Source organism: Antedon mediterranea, chromosome 2 (assembly GCF_964355755.1).
Source record: "Antedon mediterranea chromosome 2, ecAntMedi1.1, whole genome shotgun sequence".
Lineage (NCBI taxonomy): Eukaryota > Metazoa > Echinodermata > Crinoidea > Comatulida > Antedonidae > Antedon > Antedon mediterranea.
In genome coordinates, this window is record NC_092671.1 from 36,119,938 (window position 1) to 36,145,934 (window position 25,997).

Below are 25,997 nucleotides of genomic sequence, written 5' to 3' on the forward strand. Positions count from 1 at the left end.
AAACTAGTAATGCTGCCTAGCAACGTTTACTTTGTGGTTAGTTCTTGTTTGCTCAGCACACACATCGAGTAGACGTGAGAAAGTGCTTATCTGCTGCAAAGAGTGTGTGATCTCTGGTTTTCCATCTAATGAGTACGTTGACAGAAGCAAAGTGTTGACTATGAAAACGCTCGATTCAGTTCGAGCCCCTCTGAAACTGGCACATGATGGTTTGTATTTTGATTTATTTACCTTGTAAAATCGTGCCTGTTTGTTGTGTGACTGACTGTTGTGGTTTGTTGTTGTTTATTCACACTCTGTGACTGTTCTGTGTGTAACATGGAGTAAGTTAATCCTGTCAGGTGCGTGTTGGTATTCAATCACAGCGTGAGAATGGGTTGCCAATCATTTTATAACAACACATTAATATAGGCCCTTGTGCATAATACTTACTCGGAATTGTCCCCGAATTATCTTTTTTTTTTTTAATATGTATTAACTATTACCGGTATTTATTAATTATAAATAAATAGGCCTATGCCATTTATTTAAAATGTTGCATCCATTAAGTCTGCTCATTAATACTAATAGTATTTTAATACGCCGTGGCTAAAGATACGGTACCGTATTCTAACTTCTGTTTACTAAAGGTACGGTAAAATTGCATTACGTCATAATCAGCCAATGGGGTGCTGGTACGTGTGTGACGTCATCGTATAAGGACTTGGGATTTTTTTTCATATCGCGTCTGTTGTGTTTGTTGTGTAGAGAATCGCTATCGGCGGCGGCGCCAGGCTGCGTGGATGTGTGTGCGCTGCAGATGAGGGTTTTATTTTTATTCCAAATGGCCTATTTAGGCCTATATTTTTTATTAAACTTTGTTTACAATGGTGACCATAAACAACAAGCAAATGCAGACAATAAAGGGGCCCTCAAATACTATGATTTAGACAGTAGCCCCAGGGCTAACGAGTCACAGAAATCAGCGCACACATGCAGCTGGCCCCAGCCTGGAATCGCTTTCCCTCTACACAAACAAACTCATATAATGAGGTTATAGTAGGCCTAGCCTAGGCCTCTTTTGAAACGGTTTTCTGTATTCTAGAATTAAAATCAACATGTTTTGGCTTTTCAATAATAATAACAGACGTAGGCTACATTTAGTTTTTGTCACACACGACGGCGATAATAGCGATAAATAAAGCATAAAGAAAATGCGGTTGATCACTGTTTTCGCGATATGAAAAAAATCCACAAAGTCCTTATACGATGACGTCACACACGTACAGCACCCCATTGGCTGGTTATGACGTAATGCAATATTACCGTACCTTTAGTAAACAGAAGTTAGAATACGGTACCGTATCTTTAGCCACGGCGATTTTAATAAGTACAGTATAACAGTTATTCAATTTAAGCAAAAATAGATTAGGGAAAAAAAATATTTTACCTAATGCAAAGCAAAAATAAATACAGTAGTCAACTAAAAGTCACCTGCAGTCTGTCAGAATTTGTTTTTGTTTAATAACATTAACAATGATGCAAAGACATTTTTTTTTTAGCCAATCACATTGCAATAGTATAGGCCTAAGTAATGTTTTTTTTTAAATTATATTATTTATAATGATTATTTACCCCTCGTCAAATTTGTTTAGAAAAACAATTTCTATAAAAAATATTAATGAACCAACATAGGCGTATAATATTGTTTTAAAACGATTTAATAAAAAGTATTAAATAAAAATGTTCAGTCTCTGAAGCAAAATAAGGAGACAAGGAGTATTAGATGTTTACGTTTGCAGGTGAAATTTTAAAATTAAATTCAAGTGCAATTTTCTTGTTCAAAGTTATGATATTAATAATATACTGTAAATAGAAATCATATTCTTTATGACATTGACAATACAGTACTTATGTATGTTTTTTGTAGATACACCAATGGATGTGTCAGTTCTAATGCTGGGCCAAAATCATCAAATTCCTTTCAGAGATGAACATCGATTCAAAGGATTTCCGGCTCATAACTTCAGCGAAGCTACCAAGCCATTGATAGGTCCACCCCCAGAGGATGATGACTTTCTGAACCGAAGCTTCAGGAAGAAACAACACTTTGTCAAGGGTATGGAAACTTTGATATTAAGATAAGCCTAGCGTTTTATCACTTCGCTCTGTTTAAAAATAAGAAAACTTGGGTGTACAGTGAAATAGCATATCCTTTTATTTCAGTAATAATGTACTACAAAACATACTGTATGTACAATTTGCAATATTTGTAGAATTAGAATTCACAAACGTCTCGCCCAATAGTCTATGTTTGCAATTTCAACACAAAATCTATATGTACAGCTACAGTAAGAATTAAAGTATGACGGATCATTTCACCACTGCCATTTAGCCCACCTTATTTTCAAAATTATTACACTTTAAAAGTTGTTTATTATCTGTAATATATAGTGGTTTTATTAAATTTAGCTACAAAACAAAGTAAAATTAAGAGAAAATATTTTTTTTAATAAACACTTTTAAATTATGTCTAGAATCTGCTTCGCACGTCCCCTATAAATCTGGATAAAAAAAATTATCCTACCATAAGGAAAAAAAAAAATCGGGAAAAGAAGCGTAAAAAAGAGTAAAGTACTTTCACTTTTGATTAAAATACATTGTTTCAGCGCCGTGCTAATTTACTTTTTATTAGAGGTCACCATTGCCGTTGCTGTTGCTTGCGATATGAATTGCCTATTTTCACCTGAAAAATAAACGCATTTTGTTTCCTGTAACATGATATTGACGCGTGTATCGTACCGATACTCGGGGCACAAACGATTCGTACAAAGGACAACGCTATACAACCGCGTAGGCCTACCTATTGTTTAAAGATCTATTTCAGTTCAAATTGCAAATCGTATACAGTATACCTGTATGATCAGATTCAAATATAGCTTTTCTTCTTCTGCTATTTTTAACGTTGCTTCTTTTATATAAAACTTTACTTTACTTTGTATAATAAGTTCCCTGTCCACAAGTATATGCTATCAATCAATATTTTTACGTATCGGTATGCAAATCTCATATATGATCAGATTTAAATCCCTCTTCTTCTTCTGCTATTTTTAACATTGCTTCTTTTATATAAAACTTTACTTTACTTTGTATAATAAGTTCCCTGTCCACAAGTATATGCTATCAATCAATATTTTTACGTATCGGTATGCAAATCTCATATATGATCAGATTTAAATCCCTTTTCTTCTTCTGCTATTTTTAACATTGCTTCTTTTATATAAAACTTTACTTTACTTTGTATAATAAGTTCCTTGTCCATAAGTTGGTAGGTATTTGCTATCAATCACTATTTTTACTTATAGGTATGCCGCCAAACACAAAACATGAAAATGTTCCTGGTAATTATTTGTTAAATCACCTTTTAATTAACTGTTTGTTGTTTAATATCTAACATGACTCCCACAATCACTCATTTCAAATGTGTTACCTTTTCACTGAGCATGCAAAGTAAATATTATGCCTTGACCGATTCTGGTACAGTGCAATCAGCCGCCGTTCATTTCAGCTATCATTTTACCCCAAAATACCAATCCCTAGCTACGCAATGGTGAGTAAAGACGATAGTGAGTACAGTCTGTCTAACCCATGTACTCATTAATAATGATGAGTAAAGCTCTGTCTACACTATCAAACTTTATGTGGCAAAAAAAATGTGATGTGTCTATATATGGACATGATGATGTCATATCACGTCCATATTAGGGTATATCGGTACCGTATTGGGTCACATCACACTTTTGTTTTGTCAAACTAGTTTGACTAGTCCACCTTTTTTAACTTAATTTCTATGTATATTTTATATGCAAATGACAATAAATTGAAGTAATTTTCCACTGATGAATGAATGAATAGTGTAGACAGACTGCTTTAAAGTTGTGAATTTATGCGTTCAACTTGTGGCTGAAATGACGCCAATTGAGATATTCATTACTAATCCATTTAAATATTGTTATATCATTGCACTGTCTAATTCATCATTCATTAACTGCATCCAGATGATTTGAACCTAACACTTTAGTCACTACGCAATATTATTGCAAGAATCCTATATTGCATTGAAATTCCTTGCCATTACTCAGCCAGCATGAGGTATAAGGAAAGGAATGTATCTATTTTTTCTGGACTACCTGTATATAGAAACAGATACTAGATAGTATAACAGGTTACCGAGTTGGGAATAGATTTTCTCGGGCACTTAAGGCGTGAAATTTTATTATTATTTTACACTTTTTAAAATTTATAGAAATTGTAACTTACAAATAGTTTGTTTGTATTATTTCTCTGCACATACACATATACATTGAAAAAACAAAATTAAATTAGTAAAAAAAAATATTAAAAAATTTAACTGTATTACTTATGATTATAATACAATATATTTTGGACCAACAGTATTTAATTCAATTTCAATTAAAATTTATTCATGTTGTCGTACACTTTTACATTGTATACAAAAAAATACTGGATAAAAAAAAAACTTGTCATAAAGCTAAAACATACATTTACTATAAAAAAAACTTTCTCAAAAGACTAATCAAACTATACAGAATAAAATTGTCACCAATTTTCAAAAGAAACAAATTCTTGCTGTTTTCCATTTCTATTTTGATTTTCATGCATAAGGCATATAGTTGATATTCTATTCTAACCTCATATGCCAACACTAACTAAATTTCACAATTATGTCCATATTTGATCAGAAGAAGATTTGACATTTGTCTAAAATATTGATTGCTTCCATGGTGTTGATAAACAACTTAGACATAATGATTGATTGGAGACAATGCAATTAGTAACAGTTACACAGTTACACAGTTACACAGTTACACAGTTACAGATTTTGTATCTTCTTAACAATTTAATTCTCTATTCATGATCAAAAACCTACTAACACCATTCGATATCAAATTTATTTATTATGAATAATAAGAATTAATAATATATAACATTTTCTCCATAATTTATCATAAATCACTATTAAGCTGAGCAGTCTACACTATCAAACTAGTTTGACAAAAACAAAGTATGATGTGCCCAAATATGGTAGTGATATGACATCATCATGTCTATGGTCACATCACATTTTTTGTCACATTAAGTTTGATAGCGTAGACAGAGCTTAAAACCTTTCGATATCAAATTTATTGATTGTGATTAAAAATATGAATAGTAAATCACATTTTCTCCAAAATTAATCATAAATCACTATTAAAGTATTTATTTATTTATTCTTCTTTCGTTCACAGTAATTGGAAATATCATAAAAAAACATAATTAATTAAAGAAAAAACGAGATCAAAATTATAAATAGAGAAAATATACATTAAAAATAGAAATCAAATAGAAATTAACAAAGATGTATTGCTGTATAAGAATCAAATTCCAACTATAATTTTAAAAGTGTACAATTATTTTTTCGAGTTGATTGGGGAGAATGTTTTCATGAGTTGAAAGATTGATTGTTTAACTAAGCTGAGTTAAATGGAATAGTGACAAGGATACATTTACTTACAATGTGTTATGATATATTAACAATCAAGTTGCTTATTCACCTAACCAGTGGCGTAACAGCTATGAGCGATCACTGGCTAAACCAAGGGGCCTTGGATCCTTATGGGGGCCCCAGAGGAAACAGGCTAAAAACGCCTGAGGCATCCAACTTTGGAGGGCCACACTTAGGGTTCCTAAACAAGTAGCCTCGGGCCTCTATGTTACGCCAATGCACCTAACCCATTATTTTTACTAATAATACTTCAAGAGGGTTATGTTTTGAAGGTACTGTTTTGTATCACCACTTGCATGCCATTCCCATCTCCCTTAAAACCATAACTTTTTGTGTTTATTGGGATTCTTTTGTAATAATTTATTTATTTTTACTGCCTATTTTATATTGAAATTATGTTTTCTGTAAATGGTTACAGTATTTTATGATCTCACGAACTAATTAAAGGTTTTTTGAGTTTACTGCCTAAAAAGATGGAAACAAATTTTGGACCGAGTAATGTCGGAAGATGTAAAAGGTTAAGAAATGGAATTGACTGGTTTTTGGACTTTTATGTGTTTTTATGTCAATGTTACAAAGACAAAACATTTCAATTGAACACTATCTTTTATATTTATTCAATTATTTTGAATTTATTAAATTATTCTAATTTATTCAATATTGTATTTAACAATTTTATAATTTATTTCTATATTTTAACATATTCACATTTTTATTTTATTTAATGTTCTTATTTTCAACATTTTATTATTTCGGGAATGATTAGATATAAATTTTTTTACAGGACGTGTAACTGACCCAGTGCCAGACAACACTCTAGAATACGGTTCTAATAGATTGGCACCGAGTAGGGTCGAACCAGTCCCTTTGAAGACCTTGTTCTACAAGGAAGGCGTCACGTAAGAAAAATATATACATATAACAATGATGATAACTTGCACTGATAAAAGCACTACAAATTTTTTTGGCTGTTTTACTTTACTGTTGTGATTTAGCTTTTTGCTTATTTATCTTGTATCTCCATTGAGATCCAGCCACTGATAGTAACCATAGCATTGTCATTTTTTCAGTAATTTACCTTTTTAAAGAAAACGCTGTGTAATTGTTGTATTTTACACAAATGTTTTTACACAAGTCTTTATCTATCCATCAACACTGGCTGATTATGATCATTACTTTGGAAATATACAAATTTAGTAAATTTTAAAACATTGGATAATTTTCAGGTCAGCAGAAAACAGGAAAAGAGAGGCACAATTGAAAGATGCAATGGAAGATATAGCAAGAAATAAAACAGTTAAGATGGAAAAACAACTGACAGCTAGAGAGGAGAAAAAAAGAGTATGTAACTTAAAACTAATAGATCATGAAAATATAAAAAACCTAATTTGTTCACTAAATAAAATGAAATGTAAGATATTTAGGACAAAGAGGTTAGTTAGTTTTCGTTTGCATTTTTGCAATAACATTTTTTTTTATACAGTACAGTATACTCAAAGAATTAAATTATCAATCCATCGTCACAAACTCTGAACGAAAAATTTCTCCAATCAGAGCGACTTATTCATTTTTCTTTTCGTATAATTTTCTATAATTTTTATCTATGTGGTTTTGGGACGTCCTCTTGGTCTCTTGACTCTAGACAAAGAAATTATGTTCTGATTAAGTGTATTAAGTTTTTGCAATTTTGCAATATCAAAATAATTTGTTCATTCAGGACTTACAGATGTTAATAGATTACAAGCCATGGGGGAAACCTGGAGGTGGAGCGCCAAAGCCAGATCAGAATATTAGAACTAAAGCTGTTGATGCAACGGTGCTACACAATGGGAAATCAGTGGTAAGCAGATATTTTAGTTTGGATTTTGATTTACATTTACAAAATGCCCTGGGTGCCATGCCATAGAGGTATAACATTTGATAACTTCAGATTGTGACGTTAAACAATTTATTAATGTTTTTTATCAGGAGAAGTTTCTTACGTTTGGAAAGCCAGGACACGGGGCACCGTTACGCACAAGTTCCGGTAATCCCATCACTAGTATTCGCGCTAATAACGATATTAGATTCTGTGATCTTAAAGGAATGAAGGAAACCGTTAACAATCATGCACGATACGCCATGCCCTGCAAGGACGTACAATCGTACGCCGAAGAGCTAGGTAAGTTTCTTTTCTTTTTTTAATGAATCTACTATTTATTGATTCGCACATAATTGTTTAATTTAAAAATGGAAACAGGAAAAGAATCTTTAGAATTCAAAATAATATGCAGCTGATCAAATTATTAATAATACTTCAAGAGCTTAAATGTATATTATGCTGACAACAGCCATGTTTACCGATGACAATCAAAATATTGTTTAAAATTAATCAGGTGCACTTATTAATAATTATTAATACGTCTTGACAATGTACATGGCTGTAGTAAGTCTATTGTATTCCGAAATTAATTAACTGAAGTTAGTTTTATGGAATAGCTTAGCACGCAGAATATATAACAATAGTATATTTTTTTAATTAAAAATAAGAATATTGCTTTATTTATTTAAAGTAAACGGCAGTTAATTGAATTGAATTTAATTTAATTTAATGGAATATTGCTTAGTGCATAGGATATTACAATTTATGATATATTTATTTATTTTATTTTATTTATTTTATTTTATGATATATTTATTTAAAAATCAAAAACTATGAATACTGTTGTATTTATTTAAAGGAAATAACACTGTTGACAATACTTTTTAATGATGGAATAACTTAAAAGCATAGGATATAGTACAATATACGGTATATATTTAACAATAAAAACAAAAGTTTTGTTTTATTGATGTATTGTCCCTTGAAACACAAAAAAATGAAGGTCAAAATATACTAAATTTTGATTAGCCATATCAAAAGTAATATTAAAGTTATTCACTTTAAGTCGAAAATTCGAGCCAAAAACAACAAGTTTACGTAATTTACAGGTAAATTTATTTGATTACATTTCGTCTGGAAAATCATCGCGAGCGAAAGTAAACAAAGATTTCAAACTACGAGTATGTATTATGCATGATGCTAATTAGGATTGTTTACAACTCGTCATGGTTGAGAAGGTATTTTCACACAGATCGCGAGAAAGTTTTATGATTATGCATACAGAGTAGCCAAACAAGCGCGTTGCATTATAAGATATGTTTTGATCCAAAACTTTGACTGGACAAAAAAAAAAATTTTTTTCGAATAATTTTTGGTGAAAGTTAATACTGTAACTATTATGATACTTCAAAATGACCCACTTTTTTTCGAAAACTATTTTTTTAATTTTTTTGGAATTAGTCAAAGGGACAATACATCTTTAACAAAAAAAAAAATAATACTGTTTTATTTATTTAAAGCAAATGGCAGTTTTATGGAATAGCTGTGACGCACATGATATACTGTATTACAATATACGGTATATTTATTTAACAATGAAAACAAAAGAATACTATAAGATGGTCATAAAATAATGTGACATTTAATTTCATTTCTTAAATCATGAATACAAATTCATCTTCAGCTCTTTATTTTGATTAATATTCAAACTTATTGAAGTAATGTTAGGCAGCTGCAAACCATTCTAATGAGATATAAATAAAAGCTGCATTCAGACTTGTTAAGCTCTGTCTACACTGTCAAACTTAATGTGACAAAAAATGTGATTTGCCCATATGAAAATGATAATGATGTCATATCACTACCATATTTGGGCATATCACTACCATATTTGGGTACTGTACATCACACTTTTTTTGTCTATTTTCACGCTGCTGCTCTAGCCCGCTACGTCACATGAGATGACTCATTCATTAGCAGCCCACGAAATTCAGAAAAAAGAAGGTCGGCAAAAAATTGCCGACCTTAAATTCGCCAAGGTCGGCAGTCTCGGCAGTTCTAAAAATAGAAAATTCACCCCAAGGCCTAAACCTCTTGCTAACCTAATAAAAGGCCTAGCTAGGCCTAGCCTGCCTAGCTATATGTTATGCAAAAAGAACTAGCAAAAAATAAAATATAAAAACCTAACACTAAAATCTACAAGATAAATTCTATTTAATAATAATTGCTGAACATCATGGTTCTGGAGCTTGCCGTACACAGAGCATAGTTGCTTGCTTGGCATAACAGGGTATTCCCCTACACAGGTCTGTGGCGCCCAGCGCTGTGCCCAGCCAGCTTGGTTGATAGGAAAGCATGCAGCTCACACACAAAATGATGTAATGGTTGAGTGAATTCAGGGATCATCTTAATTCCATGGTTTGTTAACTAAACACAACATGGTGGTGAATATGCCTGTTAAAATTTCAATGATACGATCCCTTAAAGTACCATGTTGTTGCTAGGAGGCTTGAAAGGAGGGATCTAGCCTAGTTTCTAGGTCGGCAATCTCTTGCCGTCCTCTGACAATTTAAGGTCGGCAATAAGGTCGGCAATTGCCGATTGCCGACGTGAAATTCGTGGGCTGCATTAGATGAAATCAAGCAGCAGTATAGTACTACACTTTGACATTTTTGTTAAAATGGAAACTCGACTATAATTTATAGGTACCACCTGTTGAATCCAAAAAACGGCTGGGAAAAGAGTCTAATGACAAATCCCAGAGCATTTCTGGTATTTATGAGTCCCATGATATTACTATAATTCACTGTCAGATAATCATTGAATTATTATCAAAACAGTTCATTGAAGTTTTTGTTTGTACTGTAATAGGATACTTGAAGTATCTAGGCGTGATGAAGTGACCCCCAGACTTGACCTTAGCAATAACAATAAGCGAGCAGCGTTTTTTGTAAGAAATATTCTTGTTTATTTTATTTTTTTTTTTATTTATTCGACTTCTCACTAAGTTAGTGAAGTATCTGGACCAACAGGTGGTAAACACCTGTAAAACGGTCCAGTCCCAATTTGCACAGTGGCTGTGTGTGACAGTGGCTGTGTTTGTGTGGACTAGTAGTACACAGGGGTAACCCCTACTTGTCTCGAAAGATGTACTAGGTTCTTTAAAGTGCGCATGAGCTATGTGTACACTGGACCTACGGTTTATAGTCCTTATCCGAGAAGACTCGGACTAGTTTTGTCAAACTATAGTTTAATAGTGTGGACAGAGCTTTATGTTTTACAGGGAAAATAATAGAGAATTATATAAAGCAAGATAATGGTCCGTCTTCCATTCCAGGACATGCCGAAAGTGTGAATGTACAGTAGCTGTCTGAGTATTATATCTGATTAAGATTTTGGATATACTGTAGTAATAAAACATAACATTTGTTTTCCAGAGATAAATATAATATGTTATTTAAAATTAGTATTAAAACAAATGTGGTTAAAAGGATGAACATTTTTTAATTTAAATGATTGTTTTTGGTTTAGATGTACAAACATGTTCATTTTACAAAAAAAAATATATTACTCATTATAAATTAAAAATTTATTTTTATTTGTAATTATTTAAACTATTTAAATGTTATTTAAAATTAACAATAAATAAATGTGTTGGGATTGTCTTTGGTTCAGATGAAAAATATTTTACTTATTAACTATGATAAATTGCATTCATTTTCAGGAAATATGGCACTTGCAAAGAAAACTCAAAGAGAAATAGAGCGTTACCAAGAAAAACAAGAGGAGAAAGAAACGGTAAGATTGTCATAGCAACCATTAGACTACTCAATCATTGCATGGAGGATGATCATTGTATATACTACTTTCTGAAGTATGTTTTTGTAAACTGTAGTTGTTGCTATGGAGATGAAGAAAGGTTGGGGTGAACCATTGTTATGCATCTAAAAATAGATGTCAATGTTTATTAATAAATTACTTTATTACTAAGTTAGTAATAAATCATTTTATTTTGGAAAAGACAACCAATTTTACCTGAAATTTAAATTGTTGAATAAATTTATACAGTAAATATGTAATTACATATATTGTGAAAAATATTTTTTAAAAAGTTTTTTTTATTTCAGTGGAAGCATGATCCTTTTGGGATGCCTGGAGGTGGAGCCCCAATCAAGACTAATTCAGGTACAGGTCAAAGTTCAAAGCACATTTTTATGTCTTTAGGATCAAGTTAACAAGTTGTGAATGCCAAAAATTAGAATATTAATTTATTAAAAAAGACCTTTTTTAAAGAAATGTTATCTCTATCCTACATGATTTTCAGGCCACAAGTAGTATTAAGCCTTGTCTACACTATCAAACTTTATGTGACAAAAAAATGTGATGTGGCCATATATATGGACATGATGATGTCATCACTACAACCGTATTTGAGCACATCACTACCATATTTTGGGCACATCACACTTTTTTTGTCAATCTAGTTTGATAGTGTGGACAGAGCTTTACACATCATGTAATGAAATGTGTAGAATCATAAATGTTGGTATTTCTATTTTTATAGTAAATGCATAAAATTGATTTTCATTAAAATCAAGTTCTATTTTTAAAGGCAAACTGCAAACTCGTCATAACATAACATTGATTAATGATCAAAAGGAAATGAGAGATACTGAAGAACGGCATCAACGAAAAAATGTAGTAATGTCAAATCGTAATGGTGAGTAAAATGTACAGTTTTTAATAAAGGTCATGGGTCATGTAGACTATGGTGATAATCGGCAAAACATTAAAAAAGTTTACCTTTCAAAAGAACTAAATTAACCACACATTCCATATTGTAAAGCTCTCGTGTCTATATTATCAAACTTCATGTGACAAAAAAATGTGTACCCATATATGGATATGATGATGTCATATCACCATATTTGGAAATATCACTACCATATTTGGGCACATTACACTTTTTTTGTCAAACTAGTTTGATAGTGTAGACAGAGCTTAATAATAAGTGAGTAAGACTAGATTGGCTGGCACATGTGTATAACCTGTTAACATTAAGTTAATGCGTGTGTGCTTATGTGATTTAAATCCGGTGATGAAATTTTACTGAACAATATAATGTATTTCTCCAGAACTTGTAGTTGAGCTTTGATTATTTAAATTAATGAGCATATAAAAGAACCAATTAGGTTAGTATAAAAAATAGAGAGAAAAGGAAATTCATCAATTTGGCAATTCTGATATTTGTTAGGTTTCTACGACAACTTAGTTGACACGGTATCCATGACAACAGTAAAATTGTATCATCTGCATCTGTTCTGTTGACAATAATAATCCTACAGCCACCTGCAAATTGTTTTTTATGAGGCGGTTTATCAATGTAATTTGACTAGCAACTACCCCCAACTGCTCAAAATTAAATCAATCCAATTTGAACAATACTAAATTTGATAATGTAAATACTGAAAGTGTAATTTCAAATGAAGAGGAATTGTGAATACAAAACAAATAAGAAAAATTTCTTTACAGAAATAATTGCATAGTTGCGTATTGTTGTTTGTTTTAGCCGCATGTTGGTTGTTTTTGATGTGTTAGATGTGTTGTATGTTGCTCCGAATCAACTGGCTAGTGGTTTGAGATTGAAATATACCATTTGTGTTGAATGGCTGTAACATATAGTTTATTAATTTGATGTACATGTAAATCTCTGTCCACACTATCAAACGTTTGTGACAAAAAAATATGATGTTTTGAAGAATTTGTTAAAGAATCTCTTTCCAATATCATGAAATCACAAAATAACCTTGAGAGTAAATTAGCTGAATCTATTAAATTCAACGAAGAAAGAATTATTGCTCTAGAAAAGGCTCAGTCGCGATACGAAGCTAGGCAGGCGGAATTCGTCGACGATTTGCATACAGCTCACAACACAATTGCGTCTATGCAGGCTGAGCTAAACAAGGCTGAACGCTTCTCCAGGAGAAATAACATTCGCATTGTAGGAATCGCTAAATCTGATAACGAAAACCCAATCAACATTGTTGAAGATTTCTTAGCCACTCATTTTAAAATTAAACCGACGATTGAGAGAGCCCATCGAGACGGTCTAGGATTCCAAGGAAAGCCGCCCCATATACTCTTTAAAGTGCTATCATATGTTGACAAAGTAGCAATCCTCAAAAACCGACATAAACTTGCTAGTCCAGGTGCCTACATTATAGACGACCTAACTCGCACGGACAGGCAAGAAAAGAACAAGTGGAAGACCCAAGTTAAAGCCCTGTATGATCAAGGAATCAAGCTTAGGTTCAGAGCCGGGAAATGGCGTTCATCAACTGGTATCCCACATGTGTTTAAGTAGTAACCTGTTTGCACAATGATGAACTCTATCCAGCTTCATCTATCCAAGAAGAACTTTTTTTTTCCTTGACTTTACATAATTATATCATTTTAAAATATGCAATATCGTTTTTCCGTTAGCTGTTCATTATTACTATATTACATCGTATTATTATATCGGGAGCTCCTGTTTTAATTTGCTCCTGTTTTAATTTACTTCTGTAAATGCACTCTTATCATATCTTGTTTTTTTGTTTTGTTTATGTATTATTATTATTGTTATTATTTACTATATTGTTTCCTATTACCATTTACTTTATATTCAGTGATGCTTCTCAAATTGTTAAATCGCTGTCAAAATGATGTCTGAGAATTATTTTTGTCATCTCCCATTCCATGATTTTATTATAGATTCTGATACTATTAACCATAGTGATATATCTAACATTATTATAAACCCCCTTGCTCATACTGAATATGATAAATTTGATGAACATTCCGAGCCTCTTGCCAACCAATTAAATTCTAGAAATTCGACACTCGAGGATTGTATATACTATGACACTAATCATTTTAATACCACTTTTAGAAATGTTTCAAATTCCCTAATTTCTCTCTTTCATGTTAACATTAGAAGCGTTACAAATAAAACTGATTCCCTTGAACAATTTTTAAATTCAATTAATTTAAAATTTTCTATTATTGGTCTCTCTGAGACGTGGTTGAATGACACGTCACCTACTCCCTTCTTGCATAATTATTCATTTATATCTAAAAATAGGCAATCTGGTAAAGGTGGTGGCGTAGCTTTTTTCGTAAAAAACGATCTTAATGTTAGAGTTCGTCTTGATCTATCGATTTCTCAACCATATGATTCCCTTTTTCTAGAAATAGTACATCCTAATAAAAAAAATACAATCGTTGGTGTAATTTACCGTCCTCCAGATGGTAATATTGATCATTTCTCCAAATCCTTCGATGAACTCTTAAATAAAATAAATTCTGAACATAAACCCTGTCATATCATGGGCGATATAAATATTGATATCATAAAATATCAAAATCATATTCAAACTAATAATTATATTGATATGTTACTTTTTCGCTCATTTTATCCAACAATTTCAAAACCTACTCGAATCACACCGACTACCGCCACCTTGATTGACCATTTTTACACCAATATTATTGATACAAAAATACATTCTGGTGTATTTATTTTTGATATATCCGACCACCTTCCTATCTTTCATATAGTAGATGAAAAATTATACCATACTGACACCAACAATGTACCATCTCGTATAATAGATATTGATGCTTTGTGTGGTGATTTGGTTGAGGAAAATTGGTCTGAGGTTTACGATTGTGACCAACCCGTATCTTTTGATAAATTTCTTAACACATTCTATAAAATTCATAATAAACATATTAAAAATAAATATAATGTATCAAATAAAATTAAAGCAAAACAGTCTTGGATGACACCTGGCTTAATTAAAAGTAGCAAAAAGAAACAAAAACTTTATAAAAAATATATTTATTCTCATGATATTCAACATAAAAGTATATACACAAATTATAAAAATATGTACACTAAACTCTGTCGAACCGCCAAAAGAATGCATTATATATCAAAATTTCAAAATGTAAAATGTAACCTTAAAAAGACCTGGGCTATAATAAATTCTGTATTAAGACCAGAAAATCGAAACAATTTCCCATCCCTCATAAATAACGGTTTTGAAACAATTACATCAACTAAAGAAATATGCGATTCATTTAATAAGTACTTTTCAACAGTTGGTTCAAATTTAAATAATTCTATGCCTGACCCTCATATTGACCCAATCTCATATTTACCAAATCCAATTTCTCAATCCTTTTTTATAAATCCTGTTACAAAAGAAGAAATAATAATTATTGTCAACAATTTAAATCCTAATAAAGGATCTGGTGACGATAATATCACTTCACGTACGATCAAACAAATACTGCCGTACATAATTGACCACCTTACCTTCTCTATAAATTGTTCATTCTCATCTGGTGTATTTCCAAATTTATTAAAAATAGCTAAAGTTTTCCCAATCTTTAAGAAAGGTGACAAGGGCCAAGTTAAAAATTACAGGCCTATCTCCCTTCTTAGTGCTTTTTCTAAGATCTTAGAAAAACTCATGCACCAGCGACTCTATGATTACCTTACTAAATTCAACATTCTTTATACTCACCAATATGGCTTCCGTCATAACCATTCCACATCCCATGCAATTCTGGATCTTGTTAACAACATCACCTCATCTCTTGACAATAAACAATTTTTACTCTCCGTTTTTATAGACTTGTCAAAAGCTTTTGATGTCATTAATCATAAAATTCTTCTTGGTAAATTATTTAATTATGGCATTAGAGGAATTGCATTAAACTGGTTTGAAAGTTATTTAGTAAACCGTAAACAGTATGTTGCGTTAGGCTCATTTAAATCATCAGTGGAGGCTGTAAATTGCGGAGTGCCTCAAGGGTCGGTTTTAGGACCACTACTATTTTTAATTTATGTAAATGATCTTTCTAGATCAAGTGACACTCTGAAAGTCATATCCTTTGCTGATGATACTACGATTTTGTTTTCTCATTCTGATATCAATGTCTTATATAACACCGTCAACACTGAACTAAATAAAATGACTGACTGGTTCATCTCAAATAAGCTTATTGTTAATGTACAGAAAACTAATTACATTTTATTTCGTACTCAACAAAGACAAATTGATTTCTCTAATCTTAATATTTACATTAACAATAAAATTATTGAACGTAAACCTGAAGTACTATTCCTCGGAGTTTATCTACATGAATACTTGAGATGGACCAGTCATCAAGCGTATGCATCTAAAAAGATATCTAAAGTAATTGGCATCCTTTGTAAATTAAGACACTTTTTTCCACAACATATCTTACTCTTGTTATATAACACCCTTATACAACCTCATCTTCTTTATTGCAACATTATTTGGGCAGCCGACTACCCATCAAATTTAGAAAAACTTAATAAACAAATTAAACGTGCTGCCCGTATTATTACTTTCTCTCACTATCTCGCCCCTTCCCAACCTTTACTTAAAAAACTCAATATTCTTAGTCTACATGATCTTTTTACAACACAAATTGCTTCCTTTATTTTTCAATTCTTTAATACCAAACTCCCTGTGACAATGTCTAATCTATTAAGTCATCATACAAAATCACACAAGTACTATTTACGTATCGACAATAAATTTCAGCATCTTGATGTACCTCCTTTTAGACTGAAAATTTCCGAATATTTTATTTCTGTTTCAGGACCGCGAATCTGGAATGATCTTGATGATAAACTAAAGCATTTTAAATCTCTTTATACTTTTCGTAAAAATTTTAAAAAATATCTTATTTCTTTATACTAATTTTAATATTATTATGATTGTAGTACACTGAAAGTATCTATTTTTATTTCATCGTTTTTGTTTTTATTTATTATTTTATGTAGTAAATTGTATTAGTTTAAATGTATGTGTATTGTTTCTGGGGTCTTTCTCGAGACAAGAAACTTGTTTTCTTCTAGAGAAGACCCCAAATGATGGCTCATTACTATGTTTTCATTTATATATATATGGACATTGTACAGTATTTATATTTCGTTTTTAATTTTCTTTGTATTGATGGCAGCAATTGAATAAATAAAAAGAAAATGATGATGCCATATCACTACTATATTTGGGCTGATTTCGGCAGAGCTTTAGAGCTCTTTTTGACAATTTTAGAAATTAGTATATTATGACTTTTATGTTTGTAATAGTATGTTGATTTTAATTGTTGTTATTAATATTTTGGAATTATGTGAAATTTATTTTCAGACACAGAAGTTGATTCAACATTTGTTAATAAGCGGCGTCCACTTTACGAGGTAAGTTCAGCTTTCAACTAAACTTTTTCTTTTAAACTTGAATTAACTATAAATAATTAATTATATTTTTTTTTCATCAACATCTATAAATCTTGTTTTGGACTATATCTGTATGTTGGATGAATTGACCTTTCTGCTGTTTCTAAACATTACAACTTTTTAACATTTTCAAACTATTTTTATTTTCAGAAAGAAAAACCATATGATCCTTGGGGTAAAGGGAGTGGAGCTCCGAAACGTGATGAGAAAGGGCGTTTAATGCGTCACACTTGGGGAAACGAATTAGGAGTTACAGATTTTATTGACCCCTCAGCAACAGTGAGTGGTATTGATTAACCTCCCAACGGAACTATATAAATAATTATTTACCGGCAACTTCAATTCATAGCGTCTGATTGCTTAATTGCCGATCTATACAGTAGTTATTTCCATGCTCTCGAACTATAGACCGAACTGTGCATGTCTGTTTCCACTATCTTCAATACAGTCGAATCCAAACATGCTATATTTTTAACCATGGCCCTTAGCCCAGTAAATATTTGTTTACTATAATATAACTATTATTTTATTGGACTCAACTTTTCTATTGTTATCTCTTTCTATAAGTTATTTCTTGTTTGTAAACTGTTTTAGCTCTGTAGACAATAACATGTTCACATTAATTCATGTTTGTATAGGGTGGTGCATTAGAAACAAAGTCATTCGGAGGTGGGGGCGTCAACGTCGATGAAAGAGGTGAAAAAAGAACAAAGTTTTCTGTTACTTTAGACCATGACAGAACTGGTGGTAAGTATTTTGAATTAAGTATTTACATTTAAATTCCTATACACTTTATACCATAGAGATATTATTGCTATGCTAATACACACACAGTATAAACATATTTTATGTATTTGACACAAAATACGGTGCAGTCCAGTAACAAAAAAATCCAGAAAATGAAAACTTAGGTAATTAATTATACTCAGTCTAGAATATTCTTAATTATTTAAATGTAAATCATTATATTTTTTTCTGAAGGTTTTCGTAAAGCTGTTGGCCAATCAGGTATCAATTTCTTATAATTTGCACATCTGCAAGGCACTACTTCATATTCATGTGATTTCTATCATTGATATAATGAACTTTCTACTACTGTGGTATAGTCTCATACTATCCTCATAATTTATTATCTATCACTTTCATTGTTGCTGTGTATCTACTGTTATGACTGACGACACACTAAAGCTCTGTCTACACTATCAAACTTTATGTGACAAACAAATGTGTCCATATATGGACACGATGTCATATCACTACCATATTTGGGAATATCAATACCATATTTGGGTATATCACTACCATATAATACCAAATTATCACTGGTTGCGCATGCCAATATTATATTATGATGCACTTATCTAAATGCTCACTTCAGGTACATCAGTCTTAACTCTCAATTACAATTACAAAATATATTACTGTTTTTTTATAACAAATTTGCATGTATTTCCAAACTTTTGTGAATGGTTTCTAATGAATACAGACAGTCACAAAATGTTTTCCTCTTACTTACAGTAGGACCTGCTTCTATTAACACATTTTAAAAATTGAATTCATTTCATTATTTATTCGGTCTAATTCAATATATACATAACAAAAAAAACTGAAATTGGGGAGACCAGGGTCAACCTAAGTGAACTTAATCACTGTAGCTGAGCCGGAATGGAATAATAATTGTTGCATACTGGTTGTTTTAATGTAAAACAACATTATTATGTCAGCCATTGACCTTTGGGTCAACTATCTTGACCACCTGAGCCCTTAATGAAACCAGTGATACACTTTTTTCATTGTACTACAGTTAACTCTCCCAATATCAATTCATTAAAAACTTGAAACTCCTAAAAGATTCTTGAAATTTAACATTTCCAAGGTGGAATTAACTCTTTCTCATAGTTTAGTTATTTAATATAATACACTTTATATAATACCTAAATAAATTCCTGTCATTTGATTGGATGATTGTGGGTCACATGATGTGCAATAGTACGCACTATTAAACGATCGTACAATTATTTGTACCATTACACTCATAAACATTCATTATTTGTATAATAGTATACTATAGTAATAGTATAGTTATAGTATACAGTATTAAAAGTGTTTTGCATCTTTTTACTAACATTTTTAAAATTTTCTTAAATCTAATTCAAAACAGGTTTTTTTTTCACCCATTAATTTGTTGTGGTTTAACATAATGCACTAACTTCATGCTTTTATAGTATTCATACAAATAATGTGTACAAATGTAACTTATTTATAAACGTTGGATCTTCCACTGAACAAAAACAAGAACAGTAGGTTAATAAAATTTATTGTTTAGTAAGTGAGTGGCCGAGCGGTTAAGACAAGAGAACCGTAATTAAGTAGTCATAACGTTTGCAAGGGTTCGAAGCTCACTCGCTCTATGGTTGGTGGTAGAACGAGTCTTCTCGGATAAGGACTATAAACCGTAGGTCCAGTGTACACATCTTGACCATGTGCACTTTAAAGAACCTAGTACATCTTTCGAGTGCGGGGTTACCTGGTGTACTTAGTACATCACAGCCACTGATCATAACTGAGCCCTCTGGGAAACCAGTCTTTGACTGAAGAGGTCACCCAGTATAAAATAAAATATTTATTAATGATTCATAATATTATTTAATCAATATACTATGTGTATTTCACAGAACCAATTCTTAAAGAAAGTGATCGGACAAAAGTAGCAGGAGGCTTTGACCCTTGGGGGAAACCTGGAGGTGGTGCTCCTCTGAAGGATGAGAAAGGTAAAAAAGCTACTACAATCAGTGGAAAAATGATGACAGATAAATTTGGATATGAAAGGCCGAAATTTGAAGAGTTGAGAGCAAAACAGGAATATCTATCTGAACTTCGTAAGTGTTTTTTTTCTCTCATGCAACTGCAAATGACAAAAACGTTTCTGAATTTCAAAAGTAGATTTTTAAAAATATGTTTATGTTTAGTTAAAAACTGTCATACAGTAATATTTGAAAATAGCATGTACATTGTTAATTTGATATTATTTGATAATATTGATTGTTGATTATTATTCGATACGATACGAGGAAAAGTTTATTGCAATTTCAAATAAAAAATTTAAAATTGAAGTTTAACAAAATTATTGTGAAAATATATAAAATATATCTCTTCAACATAATTAATGATATAAAAATACGTATTATTCACATATGGGACATCAAAAAAGAAAAACAATAAAATAAAGATTGACGTAATAAGTAGAAAATGAAGATCTGCCATTAACTTGATAAGGAGGAAAATATTTGATACAAAGTATGAACAGGTTATATTTTAGGCAGCAGAAACACTCACAAATATAAAATATATTATACAAATAATGAATGTTTATGAGTGCAATGGTACAAATAATGGCACGAGGTGAATGATGAAAGGTTATATCAACGAGGCAAAGCCGAGTTGATATAACCTTTCATCATTCACCAAGTGCCATTATTTGTACCATTACACGAATACAAAACATTCATTATTTGTTTTATATAACATCTAGACGTTTTTTTTTTCGTACACAAAAATGTTTCAAAAAGTACTATTTAACGATCGTTGAATAGTGCGTACTATTGCATGCCATGTGACCTACATTTGTCCAATCAAATGACAGGAATTTATATAGGTGTTATATAATATAGTATAGTACATAAATTGTATTTTTAAATTTAAAAGAAAATGGAATAAGTGAGCAGCAACAATTAAGAAAAAGCTTAGAAGATGAAATGAAACAAGCAGGTAATGAGGTCGGACCATGGATCAGGGAAAAAGAGGTTGGGTACCCAAAGAAGGACCCTATCACTGGTGTACTGCTTCCGAAACAACACAAAGGGGCTTCAGATGTCACTAAACAAGTAAGTAACTTTAATTTAAGTTGATGACTACTCCAGAACTTATGACAAACCGAGTGGAAAAAAATTGGCCATTTAAAAAAATTTAACAAACTGGAGTCCCAAAACAGGATGGCATGTATTCATTCACACTACCTATTAGTTGAAATGTTTATATTGTTCCATAAAAGTGAAATGTTTTTTGCTTATTTTGTTTTCGTAGAGAATGGACATTCGTCGACCTGCTAGGCCATCACAGGTGACCATATACAGCAGCGATCTTGAACGGCAAGCCATGGAAAGGCAGTTGAACAAGGCTGTAGAAAAGCAGTTTTCAAGGGATTTGTCAGCTCAGGTAAAGTAGGCCTAATGTTTTTCAGTCATGTCTGTTGTCAGCAAGACACATCAACACAAATCAAAAACAAAAGAATAAAAAGGCAGGCGCGGCTCCCGCTTTAAAGTATAGAAGAGGGTGTGTGAAACCCCCTCTGAAAGAGGTGAGTTTTGAGAACAGATTTAAACATTATCTTGGTTTGTTTTTATTTAGCATCATGCCAACTTTGAACGTGTTTGGGGTAAACCAGGAAATGGTGCACCAAAGGCCACTAACAACCGTCTATCTCTTGACATGGAACGAGATTATCAGGTAAGCATGTTCCTTTAGCCGACAGTCGAACTGTGTTTGGTCTAATATGTCTGTTTTTTTAGAAATTCTGCCATTTCAAATGTTTTGATTAATTATAGCCTTCATTTGTACGATCAGTTTTGACATGTATTTGTATCTGCTGATATTATCTCAATCTTTCTTGGTAACATCACCAAAGTAATCTTATTTTCCACTATAGATTCATTCTTTTAATGCTTGCTGGTTCATTTACTAACCGCTCATTAGAATTCTTTCTTACATCTGCATTATCTATTGCATGAAATAGTTACATTTGCATTACATGTGCTTCTGTAGGGTGATAGGCAATACCAAGCACCATGGAAGCAACCCCATGCTACCATTCAGGTGAAGAAACCCTGGGCTCGAACCACAGCCCTTGAGAATCGTTTCAATCGATACTCTGAACAAAATCTACCGCAGGTAATAAAGAAAAATGAGTGTACTAACATAATATTATTACGTAATTCTGATTTAGGAAAATTAACAATTCTTCTATAGTAAGCTTGGTTCCCACTTTGATATAACAAAAGGACTAAGTGCACCGCATGCAATTTAAACCAATCACAAGATGATAGCTCATCCAAACTTAGCTTGTGATTGGTCAGCTCACTTATTTTGTGCCTACTGTACGTCATTGAATTTCGTCCACGTGGGAACCAAGCTCAATTAACATAATTCTTTAAACATAATTCTTATTCAATATTATTATTTGTTGTTTGTTTTTTTTTAAAGGTTTCAGATTAAAAGATTTTTTATTTTTCCATAACTTTTTGATGACATATTTGTACATATCATTAGTTTTAGGAAATAAATTGATTTTTATTGATTTTGATTAAAAAGAGACAGCATTTCTTTCTGTAAGAAAGTTTATTTTTTCTTTGTAGCAGAAACTGTGGTATTTAACAATTTCTGCTAAAAGGAAAAATTAAACATTACCTTGTATTGGGGAAAGACACAAAAGTGGGAAAGAGTACATTTGTCATTACAAACATTATTAATCAACCAATTTTTTTCAGTCAAACTGAAATATAAACTAGGGCCTAGAAAAAAAAAAAATTAATAAAATAAAAATATATGTGTATATTCATACATATATATTTGGATTGATGGAAAGACGTTGGCCCCATGTACATATAGTGCCTGTTAAAGATGGTGCACTATTCAAAAAAGTATTGGATCGTCTCGCAGAGTGTCGATCTGGTAGGCGCTGTACTGATGGCTTCCTTTCTAAAGCTCTGTCTTCACTATCAAGCTAGTTTGACAAAAAAATATTTTAGTGATATGCTTAAATAAAGTAGTGATGTGACATCATCGTGTTCATATATGGGTACATCACATTTTTTTGTCACATACAGTTTGATAGTGTAGACAGAGTTTAACAGTTAGGCTTGAGGATCAGAATAAATACCTTTACTAATGGAAACTAGTACTAGTAGTTTAAAATTAAAGTAAAGACTAATAGTCTGTTGGGATTTATTTTTTTCAGCGAGCAGTTCCTGTACGTGCTCCATGGGCAACATACAGCCTACAATAGGAATGATGATAACCAGTAAAGAAGATATCAAACATCTAGTCATCCAACTTCTAATTATCTTTATATATAAGTTTAAATTTGTAAATATTTCAATAAATATTCAAAGGACTATCAATACTTTTTTTTTGTAATTAATGTGCTTTTTTGTACAAATATTTAAAAAGTTTAAGTTGTCTCAGCATAGTTCACTGTTCTTTGATAGCTACTGTATAAAGCGCAATAATATGATATAAAACACAAATAAGTCTACCATTATTATCTGTGTAACATAAATTTATATAAAGATCATGATGTAGTTCATTGTTATTTTGTAATTTGTAAAACCATATTCCTGATTCTTAATTACTGTAAAGTGTAGTAAATCTTCATAATAAAATTAATCCAGTACATTTTAACAGAAATAGGGTTAAAATTATGCACACATTTTGTTGTTAATGTCCCCTGCATTATGTATATTCTAGATTCTCTCATTATTCAGGAAGAAATATTAAGGAATAACAGTGTATTATGTCACATGAAGATGCAATATTTTATATTATTTTTAGTTATGCTATTTAGACAACCAAAATATTTTTGTAATTTTTTTTATTCGCCAAATGTTTTACACTAGTTTTATATTATTTTTGATAGATTTATTTAAAGCAACTTATAAACATACTAACAACATTTTATATGACTTAATTTATGTTGGTGCCGTATCCACTAGTAGCAATTATATCGGGAGCAATTTTTATATTTAGTATGTATAGTTTATGTATTGTCTGTTGCCAGTTTTATTGTATATGTATTTGCAGGGTTTCTTTTGTTATGATCACTTACAGTTAACTAATGTGAATGTATTACTATATTGGGGGAGGGAGGAGGTGTCTAAACGTCCAAAGAAGCAAAAACAAGAAAAAGGTCAAACCTTTAAGCTCTGTCTACACTATCAAACTTTATGTGACAAAAAAATGTGATGTGCTCATATATGGACATGATGATGTCATATCACTACCATATTTGGGTATTTCACTACCATATTTGGACACATCACCCTTTTTTTGTCAAACTAGTTTGATAGTGTAGACAGAGCTTTAGAAAATAAAATGAAAATGTATTTGTTACTCTAAGCATGGGTATATCAATGGTCAATCATCTATTGTTATCAAATCATTTTATACTTTTTAAAATAAGTATTTATATTATAGTTCATTCTAAATACAAATAAATTTGTAAAAACTGTTGTTTCTAGAAAGACATTTAAAAGCCAGACCCTTTAGATTAGCCACCTTCACAAAATTAGTAATATATTAGATCAAATGAATTGTATAAATGTTATAACATTTTTGCTTGTGGCGCAGTATGCTGGACGTTGGATTAAAGATTGTGGTTCGAATTTAACTCTCGCCACACTGCTTGTATCCTTAGGCAAGACACTTTACTTACATTTGCCTCTCTCCACCCAGGTGTATAAATAGGAACCCGGTTAGATCAAGACACAACTTTGCGCTGATTACTAGCTGCATTATGGGAGTATGTTTCCATACGTGTTTGATCAAAAATGATCGGGGTAATAATGTGCAGTGTTTGAGAGCTTGCTTATATGCGCTATATAAGAATGAACTATTATTATTATTGTTCAAGTCCCCCACTGTTTATTATATACTGTACTGTACATTACCCTATAATTTTAATTGTCTGTCTTCCTTGTAAAAACATGGACCTAGCTATAGAATTTGTACCATACAATGTATAGGTCCATGGTAATAAAAGCATACACCATTCCAGTATTAGTAGCTAAAATGAATAGTCTTGACGCATCCCTCAATTAAACACCTTATCATGAGATGATAGGTCTAAATTAAACACATGTATGTTAATCACCGTCACTTATGTGCCATGAAAATAAAAAATAAAGAATATATTTCATACTTTTCTTGTGAAAATTAATTAAATATTGACTCTTATAGAGCCACATTAACCAGTTGAATAAAAGGGTCGAAATTTGGCCAGTTTTCCGAAATTTTCCCTGTACAGGGATTTATTCGAAAATGGCCAAAATATCCACTTTTTAAAATTCAATAATTATGCGATAATATTGCCATATATATTAAGTTATAATCATCTTATAGAGCCATAGTAACTAGTTATGTCAAAAATAAAAACGTCGAAATTTGGCCATTTTCCTAAAATTTTCCTGTACTATAGTACAGGGATTTTTTCCGAAAAT

The 25,997-nt window shown here is 31.4% G+C and overlaps 1 protein-coding gene across 4 annotated transcripts; it reads left to right on the top strand.

The window, feature by feature from the left end:
* Positions 1-21: 21 nt before the first annotated feature.
* Positions 22-25,851, top strand: LOC140040912 (uncharacterized). 4 transcript variants are annotated; one of them, XM_072087184.1, is made up of 20 exons: positions 22-209; positions 1,910-2,098; positions 3,345-3,380; positions 6,330-6,444; positions 6,772-6,886; positions 7,263-7,385; positions 7,514-7,706; positions 11,131-11,204; positions 11,534-11,591; positions 12,019-12,126; positions 17,639-17,688; positions 17,878-18,006; positions 18,366-18,474; positions 18,709-18,735; positions 20,403-20,606; positions 21,433-21,611; positions 21,811-21,942; positions 22,135-22,233; positions 22,549-22,674; positions 23,741-25,851. In XM_072087184.1, the coding sequence occupies exons 1-20, from the start codon at positions 161-163 to the stop codon at positions 23,786-23,788; spliced, it is 2,163 nt and encodes a 720-aa protein (XP_071943285.1). In that variant the 5' UTR covers positions 22-160; the 3' UTR covers positions 23,789-25,851. The 4 variants fall into 4 exon arrangements, with proteins under 4 accessions (XP_071943285.1, XP_071943288.1, XP_071943286.1 ...); XM_072087187.1 differs by lacking the exon at positions 22,549-22,674; XM_072087185.1 differs by lacking the exon at positions 18,709-18,735 and having other exon boundaries at positions 23-209.
* The last annotated feature ends 146 nt before the right edge of the window (positions 25,852-25,997 follow it).

Bases quoted from the DNA above. Each gene is read 5' to 3' on its own strand.
- LOC140040912 (XM_072087184.1), top strand. From the start codon at position 161: ATGAAAACGCTCGATTCAGTTCGAGCCCCTCTGAAACTGGCACATGAT. The intron at 6,445-6,771 runs GTAAGAAAAATA...GATAATTTTCAG, and splicing joins TTCTACAAGGAAGGCGTCAC to GTCAGCAGAAAACAGGAAAA. The intron at 21,612-21,810 runs GTAAGTAACTTT...TTGTTTTCGTAG, and splicing joins CTTCAGATGTCACTAAACAA to AGAATGGACATTCGTCGACC.